This window comes from Telopea speciosissima, chromosome 9, assembly GCF_018873765.1.
Source record: "Telopea speciosissima isolate NSW1024214 ecotype Mountain lineage chromosome 9, Tspe_v1, whole genome shotgun sequence".
Classification (NCBI taxonomy): Eukaryota; Viridiplantae; Streptophyta; class Magnoliopsida; order Proteales; family Proteaceae; genus Telopea; species Telopea speciosissima.
Genome location: NC_057924.1, coordinates 3,325,143 through 3,335,612, shown reverse-complemented (window position 1 = coordinate 3,335,612; position 10,470 = coordinate 3,325,143). Strand labels below are relative to the sequence as shown.

Below are 10,470 nucleotides of genomic sequence, written 5' to 3'. Positions count from 1 at the left end.
TCAATGAAAATCACATGTTTAATTTAGTAGTAAAATGGAAAGAGGAAATAATAACTGAGCAACAACAACATAGACTTTATCCCAACTGAATGGGGTAGGTTAAATGGATCATTGTTCTCCATTAATCAGCTCTATCAGAAGTCATACCTGATAAAAGGCAAAAAGGCCTAGGCTATGTATGCCTTTCCTCACAACCTTTCCTAAGGTTAATTTAGACATGTTTGTGGCTCTTTTAGATCTATCATTTTGAATTAAATCATTCCTCCGAACTGAAGCATCTAAAGGCCTCCATTGAACATGGTTAAGCTATCTCAAACGACTTTCCCGTACCTTATCATGAATCGGATCTACTCACAACTTAGCTATAATGTGGATAGATGACAATACAATTAACAAGTAACAAAGTACTAATCTCGCCACTTCCCCTTTAAAAAAACAAAATCCATGATTACATTGGGGTTTTGCTTAGGGCTCAAATAAGTATTATCGGCGACTACATCGACCTCAGTCGATTGTAATTCTTATTCAATTCGATACGTTTGAATAGGCCGATTTGGATTCAAATAGACTGATTTAACCGATCCAATTCCGATTTTTTAAACTTGGTTCTACTACATTTTTTGCATAACTTTCAAGTTACAATTAATAAGTTTGAGGTTTCATATTTCGGCTGCCAGGTTTCAACATTGGAAGATTTAGGTTATGTTTGGTTTGTATTCTCGGAGACATTTTGAAACTAGATTTTTTTTTTCCTTCTTTTTACTTCAAAATGCATTCTATTTTTCTAGACTTAGAATCTATTCCAATAATGCATTCCAAACACAGCCTTAATGGCTTCAAGGGTCCAATTTTCTATTTCCTTCTATAAATAGCTCCCGAAAAAAAAAATTTAGACGCATAAACTAATTTATGAAGAGTGGATTAGCCGAATATATAAGATGACAAACTTGAGGAAAGTGTGGATGGAATGGAGGCAAACCCAAAACTTAAAAAGGGATGAAATCCACTTAATTGCCTTGTGGAATTGGAAGATGGAAGTAACAAGAAAACCATAGGAAAGAAGACGCCCTGAAGCAATAGATTTATAGTTTGCAGAAACCAAAGGAAGAAGCACTGAAAGCAGTAAAGCAGGAGATCTTGGGGTTTGAATCAACCCATTTTTTTCCACAGTTTTCTTGAGCCTGGTGCATTCTTGCTGTCAACAATTGCAAATGAATTCGCATAGTTGGTCAAGTACCTAACATTTGGTATCAAAGCTAGGCACCTGGTCAAGGGTTCGAGTCACGGAAAGGGCTACCTGGAGTACAGTGAAAGCCGTCAAGAAAGGGCTACCTGCCGCCAGGCAAAAACCTTGGAGCAGAGTGAAGCCGCTTGGAAAGGGCTACCTACCGCCAGAATAAAAGCTACCTAGAGTGAGAGCCGCCGAGGACGACGGCTGCGGAAGCGTGGTGGTCTGTTATGTGCCTAATGGGGCCTACTATAGTATATGAGCACTAGATTGGGCCAGCCTAGTATGGGATAGGTTAAAGGGCTTGATTTAACGTGTTCTATCAGCTTCGGAGCTTTTGGCGTATTGGTCAAGTACCTAACAATCAGCCCCATCTTTTATGATGAGGAAGGTAAGGGAAGGAGTGCAAGAAAGAAAGGATTGAATTGAGATTTGAGAAGAAGTTAAAACTTTGAGTACTTAACAAAATTTTGAAAATACTGGAAGGGAGCAAAGCTTTGAAAGAAACCCATGTCTCACGTCTCTGGCTACTGGTGTGTTGGTCGGTGGTCCCTCCTTTAGTTCTTCATCCTTGTGGGATTTCGGAGCAGAGTCCATAATGGAACCCTTTAAAAGGACTACTTGATCCGAAGTGGGTCATCGCAAACATGGTGGTATGTTACATGTGTATTGACATATAGTAGATTTCATGTAACTCGGTTCTAAAAGAGTAACATTCATGATTCATGGCATGGAGTAAGATCAAGGCCCTTATATTTAGAAGGATAGTCTAGGATTTCAAAAAATGGGGATCTAATCGGCCGGATCAGCTGATTCCTGATTCTGGCCTATCTGGCTCGGCCAATCCCCTTCCAAACACTAAGGTTAAGGGTATATTTAGGTCAATTCTTACTGATTCCTGAACGATCCTGATCCCAATTCTGGGGTTTTAAAACCATAGGTCATGTAGCTTTACATCACCTTAACAGAAAGAAAGACTCAGGCAGGTTCCATTTTATTTCAAAACCAAGTTCTGTTGCTTAATATAACTAGAGTTTATGGATGAAGGTAGTCCATTAGGTCATTTGGTTGGCCAAGTGGCCAATGAAGGGAAGCAACAAATTACCAAAAAACTTTTACTGATTTTAAAGGGTCTAAATTTGCCACACTGAGCACTTCCACATACATGGACAGAACATCAAGTCCCTTCTAGCTTGGGAGTCTCCTATCCCAAATTCCATCAGAGTTTACCAAAGAGGGAGGTTGATTGCTTGCTCAGCAGGACCAAAGAGAAGACAGTCCAATTGGCTGAACCTAAAGGCTGTTACAAATGGAATGAGGGGTGGACAGGCTCTGGCTCTAACTTGGATGATAGTTTGGCAAACAATCTACACAGCATCACTGGACATTTTGCCCCCTCTTGTAGAACCGGAGGTATCACTTCATTGAAGATATTCTGATACCTCCATTGAACTTGCAGGAATGAGTGTGTGCCTGGTAAACCGGTCAGCCCATTGCACTAACATTCCTCATTAGAGATCTTGCTACAAGCATTAATAGAGAGCTTCCAAATATAGTGAAAGGATCTTCTGATCAATCCAAATATCGATTACATTCCATTGGTAATGAGGATTCAGAATACCAGACATTGATCAATCAAAGAGAGATTCTAGTACTAAAAGAAAGATCGATTCTTTAGGATACTTCCTTTCTTCAAACAAAACAGAGATATAATTAAACTGTTTCTCGAAATGCCCTTCTGAATATTCCTCAATGTCCTGACTATTCGCAGAACGAGAGAAGCTAGAAGAAATCGAAGGACTTACTAGAAATCATACAAGATCAGCAGTGTCTTGGGAAGAAATATCAGAATACGAATGCTCATTGTCAGACTGGGCGGGATGAGAAAGAAACCAGAATTGTGAAATTACAAGTCTTTTCACATCTGGATAAAACAGGGACAGCCATTTTCACAGTTCACACCATTACTCGCACAGCATGCTGATCTGGATGGTTAAGTGACCAACTGAATACTGCTTTATAATTTTTTTTTTTTTTCCCGAACAAAGAGATGACAAGAAAATTGGATCTAGAGGGAGAACCTCAAAATGGTACATACGTGATTAAAAAGGGTTTCAAGAACATTACATTTGTAAGAAATTGAAGAGCCTCCCAACCCTAGCAAAGGGGGAAAAGAAAAACAGAAATCTTTCCTACATTGAAGAAAGAAAAAAGAATGAATTAAAATTTGTTTTTCCTAGGAAGTGTAGGCTAGAAGAAGAGCTTCCGGGGGGGCCGAGATTGAGCACTGGATGCTGCAGCTGGTGACTGCTGAGGAAAAGCAACTTGGCTCACAGCGGCTTTCTCTACTTTCTTGGCTGCCTTGGGGTCTGTCAACAGTGTCTTCTGAAATGACTGTGAGAAGCCGGTTGCAATAATTGTCACATGGATTTTGCCATTGTAACGGTCATCCACGACCGCCCCAAATATTATGTTAGCTGAAGGATCAGCCAAACTAGTGACTACCTGGAAAACAAATATGAGAAATACCCAGCTCTTGTTAGGTCTGGCAATTAAATATGTTAAACTAAATTCTTGGCTGATGGCAACATAACTGAAGCTCATACATAATTTGTTTTCTTTTAAAAATTAACAAAGAGTCATAAATTGAAAAGCAAAAATAAATAAGACAGTCTTTTGAAATTGGAACCAAAAGTGCCTACGACTAGAGAAAGAATTGACTATGAAAACACAATGTGAGTGCAATGCTAAATTGAAGAGGTAGAAAACCTAAAAACACTGGAAATGATGCCACAAATTATCTTGTGCATGAAACACATTAAAGAACACGGGAAATGGGTTACATTGTCATGAAATATGGTTCTCTGGAAAAGGTCACAATGTTTTGAGATATGATTCACTGCCAAATATGAGCAGAAAACCAGGATTAGCAAAGGAGACTTTCCCTAGACAACAATAACTGACAGTCTTGTTGGGGGCTTGGAAAGATATCAGACTGAATGAGAATGTTGAATTCTTAATGAAGGAATGACATCGCTTAGCTTTTACTGTAGCCAGGCCAAAACAGAATGGTAAAGCCAGAACAGATCCACCAAACAAATCTGGATTCGGTGGAACAGATAAAGCCTCTTACTATCCTGTTGGCATTGCAGAGCAACATGAAAATGACAATGACCTTGCTGATACAACCCAACCAGGGGGTTTACTAAGTACTCCTCCAACCCAACCGGTTATTTCTGAGATAGGGTTGGCAGTTTCCCACCCTTGAATGCCACAGAAGACTGAAGCTTCACCTGAACCATTGCCACCTTCATGGCATAGAAATTTTTAAAAATTAAAATTAAAAAACCTCTGATTGTGTCTACCTTTTGTCAGAAAATATGAGTGCAGTAGAACACACGAAAGAATGGTAAAAAAGTAAAAGAAAAAAGTTTTATAAGCACCTGGGACACTCTATTTACTTCTTGCAAGGTTATGTCCTTCCCTCCCGTGATATTATACACAACTCCTGTAGCAGATTGTATTGAAGATCCAATAAGAGGAGCCAAAGTTGCTTGCTCAGCTGCTTCTTCAGCACGGTTCTTTCCAGAAGAAACCCCCACTCCAAGCATTGCAGTTCCAGAGTCCTTCATGACTGCCTTGACATCTGCAAAATCCACATTCACCAGTCCTGGTATCTGCAAGACGGGAAATAATTTTCCAACATAAGTTGGACTATCAATAGGGGTGACATTTGTAAGAGAGAAAGTACAATCTGCAAACCACTGACTGTGACAATGTCAGAAATTCCTTGCACTCCTTGGCGTAGAACATCATCAGCGAGAAGGAATGCATCCTGAAGGGGCATCTGTTCATCAGCAATATCCAATAGACGGTCGTTGGGAATCACTATAAGAGTATCGACATTTCTTTGTAATTTTTCAATAGCCTCCAATGCCTGAAAAAAAACACGAATACAAAAAATGGGGGAACAAGATGCTTTTGTTAGGGAAGCTAAAGAAATTGATAAAATGAATTTACACCATAAGATTACAAGTCCCCACATGACATATTTCCAACACAGCACACACTATTCAATTACAAAGGTTACACCCTACACAGATCTCTAATCCCCAAATTTTGTATTTTGATCTAATTGGATTACTGAAACCATTTCCTGGAGGTGTGGGGGGCAGGAGAGTGTCAATCTATATTCTCTAAATTGTGGCTCATGATTCATCTCAAAGAATGGAAATTGTCAGACGGTTCAGTCTGATATTTTGCAATCTCCAGATCTTGCAAAATGGATCAGATTTTCCGGAGTAAAAGCATGACACATGTATGAATGGATTCAATCTTTTTGCAGCACAACTACGTGGAGATTCTTGTCTCCAACCCCCCCGTGATGCAGATACATCACCAAAAGAGGCTTATTTTAATGGGAATAAGTCTAGGGTTGGGTTATATACATGTTGGGCCTTTGATCCAATGGGTTTTCAATGTAATAGGCCGCTTTTATGGGCCTAAACTATGGGTAACAAGGTTGCATACGGGATTAGCTGTTTTAGTTCCATACTTAGTTTTATTTTCATGTTTTAAATTGAACTGGTCCAAAGCTGGTTTGAACCAGCGGTTCAATTTCAGTGAATTAAATAGATTCCTTTTTAAATTGTTTTAGTAGTCATGTGACAACTTAATTTTCCCACTCCTCTCCACGATTTTGAGAGAGGTAATCTTGTAATTAGAATTGACTAGGGGGTTTCTACTCCTAGGTTCAATCATAGTTGTCACGGCGTCACGGCGATCCAAGTCGGTGGAGGGGTGTCACGTCGATATATCGACATGTCGCCCGCCATGGCGTTGCCATGGCGAGCATGTCGACCATGTTTTATTTTTTATTTTCTCTATTATTAATGTGTTAATAGATGTATACTCAAGCCATGTTTTATTTTTTCTCTATTGTTTCTCAAGTTTTAAGAAGAAAATTCAGAAATCGAAGAAGAAATCGAAGAGGGAAAGAAGAAATCGAAAGAAATCGAAGAGGGAAAGAAGACAGAAAGAAGAAATCGAAGAAGAAATCGAAGAGGGAAAGAAGAAATCGAAAGAAATTGAAGAGGGAAAGAAGAAATCGAAGAGGGAAAGAGAGACAGGAAGAAGAAATCAAAGAGGGACGCCATGGCGTAGGTCGCCATGCAACCCTCTCCAGCGCCAGGACGCCATGGCGCCCTAACAAATAATGGAAAATCGCGGGTCTCTTTAACCTCACATTTTTTAAAATTTCAACTCTAAAGCTGCTGTTGCAACTCGTCTTCTTCAGGACGAATTGTCTTGTGTTTGATCAAGGCTGACAAAATCGGTGTTTGATCTGATTGACACCTTGCGGTGGGAAGCCCTGGTGGTTCGAATTGGTTACTTGTCTTCTCCATTGCTGTTACTTTCAAGTTCTGATTTCAAGAAGTATTCTACATCAACAAAGCAATTCTGTTCAATTTCGTTCCTCAATAATCAAGTAAGTTTGAACCTGAACCAAACCATAACCATGCCTGTCTTCTCCCCTAGACCACCCACAACCAGCATAGCCTAAACCAGCCATCAGAACCCTCCCAAAACTTGACCGAGTGCTCCTCTACTCCCTTGGAGAACTCGATCCAAGTCTGGTCCCATTCTGCCAAGCCAAACCCTAATAACTCCACCCTTCCTCTTTCAAAAACCCTAACCCCAGACTCCATAACTTGCTGTCGATTCTGTCCAGCAACCTCTGGCTTGTATTTTTTTTTTAACAAGATCTTCACTGGAAGACTCCTGCATATCATCTAACTTTAACCCTCGCATCAAACCCTAGACCTCACTAACCCACCCTAAATGTAGCCTTTTCCCTTAAATTAACCCTAACCGAATCACCCTTTGAAGAACAGATTCTGGTTTTGGCTTCTAGTTGGATTACATTCAATCTAGAACTACATTACCCCACCCCCCCACCCCTCCCAATTTTAACCAGAAAAAAAGGAAGTTCCCTGCTGTGGCGACATGATAGATTTTGCTAGTATACTTTGGAAGTATTCTATCATCGCCCTCAATGGATGTAACCAAGACAAGAAATAAAAGGGTGTACCAGTCTACCATGGCTGGTCTAGGAATTATAATAAGGGAGAGAACCAACCCCCACCGTCATCCCTGTTGGTGAGGGAAAAAAAGAGGAGCAGAATAGCATGAGAGTAAGCAAACTAAAACTCAACAAGAAGTTCAGCGCTTCTTTTACTTCAGACTGAAGTGAGACAGAATAGAATAAGTAACGAACCACCTATGTGTAATATACAGTTTTAATGAGATGGAGCTACAATTTCAATACCTAAGAGAACACTGAGGAAAAACAACACGCATTCAGGATGCAACACTGCTTTTGGAGGTGCATGTGCACCTCCATCATGCAGAGGTTACAATGCTTCACAGATTTCTTGATATTTACAATTCAACTCAACCCTAGACTAACTGTATCCCAACTAAATGAGTTGGCTGCAAAAATTCTGTTCCATCATTCAACTCTATTTAAAGTCAGAATATTGAATATTATTGTTAACCCAAATTAATTGTTATTTGGAAGAAAAAAAAATCATTGGAGACTTCTGTCATGGGCAATGTGAGTTCATAAAAGGAAAAGGTTCACAATTGGTATTGGAGGTAAGAAAAGGAAGTGATATATAATTAGCAAGACTAAAAAGAAAACAAAAAAATTGGTGTCCATGACTAAGTGATCTGATTTGAGAATTGGGGTTTTTATATAGAAGGGGCAACCGGGGATGTGTAATTCTGCTAGCATGATTGTGAACCAAGAATCTTGAATTTGGAGCAGAGAAGCCTTGAAGTAACATCATATAGATTTCAGGAAATAGTTCTGTATGGTCATGAGACATGACACACCATCATTTCAAGTTAGAGGGTTCCAGTGAATTGACAGTTGCTCAGCGGATTTGAGAGAAGTATTTTATGCTTCGAGTGCACCAGGAGTATTTTCAAACGATGCTTCCAGTGCACCAGGAACTCTACTATTTTCAATTTTATTCTTTTGATAGCAGAATCAATCAGAAATTAGTGACCCCTAGAAGAATAGGTGCAATAAGATGAAAAAGGGCTACCATGTGTTCTGTCTGCCCACTATCAACAATTTCCCCAAGAAGAAACCCCCCAAAAAAAAATTTCTCTTACTGCCAGCCTTAAAAAATTATTTCATGCGCATTAAATATTTTAAATTTCCTCAGAGGAGGTTATAAAATGATGATACATTTCATTAGCCCCTATTGAACATAGGATTCTTTGTTTGGTGTTTTTGAACAATCTATGATCTATAGCCAAAAATGCCACAGAAAACTAAATAATGCTAAAATAGAAGGGTAAGTCAATCATAAAAAAAGACAAAAATGGCTATAATATAAACATGAAGACATGAATGCATGTCCGTGCCTACAGCCACAATTTTAAATGCATAACATATAACTTTGCAGTAAATTTTTCAAAAAGATGGGAAGGCACCTGCCTGAACAGATCTTTTACGTCCTTCAAAGCTGAAAGGATAGGTAACCACACCGACAGTCAAATAACCCGCTTCCTTTGATATCTGGGCAACAACAGGAGCAGCACCAGAACCTGTGCCACCACCCATACCTGCGGTAATAAACACAAGATCTGAGCCCTTGAGAGCATTTGCTATTGCTTCTTTTGATTCCTCTGCAGCTTGTTCTCCCAGAAGAGGATTACCACCTGTACCTGCATCTCTATTTAGTAATTCTAATCAATAGTATATTCACCAGGGAAAAAAAATTGTATGAAATACAGAATTAGCATTTAAATTATAAGCAACCCGCAAGTTTAAAATTTTCAGAAACCTCTGTAGTAGAGGGAGAATGCCAGACCTAGTCCACGAGTCAAGAGCTCGCCAATTTGAAGTGGGTTCTCCGCAGCGGACTGTAATAGAGCCTGAGAATCCGTGTTTATGGCATAGAACTCAACACTCTGATATCAAAGTAGACAAGTAGTCAACATCATAAGTCATATAACTTATTAAAAACTGCAAACTGCACGGGTATTCCAATAAAACCCTAAACATCTAAGCGGTCTCCAGCTGCAGAATGAATTCTCAAAAATTGCATCTTTGAATTGCAGAATTTCACGGGCACTCCAGTACACTAAGCATATCAATAGAAAGAGAGTCGTTTACAAGATTGAAATCGAGTCATTTTAACCGATAACAAAAATAAGATTTTGCTTCTAAATCAACATTTTTCATATGAAGGTCTGAAAGATTCATTTCAAATGCAGAAAAATACGAAATACAACTGAACAATTTAAATAAGGGTTTCAAACAAACAGATACTTAAGCCAAAAAAGGAATGTAGTTATAAATGCAAATTAAAACGTTTCCCTTGAAACCTACAAAAGCTGAAACAAAACCTACCTGTAATCCGCTTCCAATCATCCGATTAACAGCATTGTTTCCTCCACCACCAACACCTACGACCTTAATCCTAGCTGACTCCGTGGGAGGGAACGAAGAAAAAGAACAGCAGATACCAATGTTGCTTCGATTCCGTGAGCTTCTTCGGCGAAGTCCCGGAGAAGCGGCGATGTGGAGACCATCTCCGGAGACCACCTTCTTACCGAACACAATAGAAACCGAAGAAGACGATAATAAGTGATTAGGGTTTGTGAGGTGAAACGTAGTCATCTCTACAAAAGATCTTTGAGATCAAGGCAAACAACAAGTTCTAAAAGAAACTAAAATTACGAATTGGAGAGAGTTGTGGTCCTCCAAAGATTTATCGAACGCGAATGGCGAAATGAGAACCTTCGCTCATTCAATCGACAAAGCGAAAATCACAGAAGGGTTGATTAAAGGGTTTAGGGTTTTGAAGGCTGACGAGGAATCTGATTTGCTTCGGTCTCGGAATCTCGGTGGGGGCAAAACTATGCGAAACAAGAGCAGCACGGGAAAGCCAACCAGGTGAAAGAGAAAAGGATCTTTCCTGGCTAATCTCCGGTGATCTGTTCAGACTGCATTTCCCAAAGTACCCTTTCGCAGTTCACTTTAATCTTAGAATTCTATTTAATGGCTTAAGCTTTTAGATTGTAAATAACATAAATCTAGTAGTGAATTTAAGGGTGTCAATAGATTCTATTTCCTTTTTTAGTTCAATTTTGATTCGGCTCAAGATATAATAAACTAAATAATTTCCATAAATTCAAAACAAAAACTAAACCGAATCGATCTG

The 10,470-nt window shown here is 39.3% G+C and overlaps 1 protein-coding gene across 1 annotated transcript; it reads right to left on the bottom strand.

Moving 5' to 3' along the window:
* Nucleotides 1-3,281: 3,281 nt before the first annotated feature.
* LOC122639672 (cell division protein FtsZ homolog 1, chloroplastic-like) lies at nucleotides 3,282-10,115 on the bottom strand. The gene is made up of 6 exons (XM_043832565.1): nucleotides 9,657-10,115; nucleotides 9,115-9,214; nucleotides 8,739-8,968; nucleotides 4,998-5,165; nucleotides 4,672-4,905; nucleotides 3,282-3,733 (listed from the first exon to the last, which is right to left on the bottom strand). Exons 1-6 carry the CDS (start codon nucleotides 9,924-9,926, stop codon nucleotides 3,479-3,481), a joined length of 1,257 nt encoding a protein of 418 aa, XP_043688500.1. The 5' UTR covers nucleotides 9,927-10,115; the 3' UTR covers nucleotides 3,282-3,478.
* Between the last annotated feature and the right edge of the window lie 355 nt (nucleotides 10,116-10,470).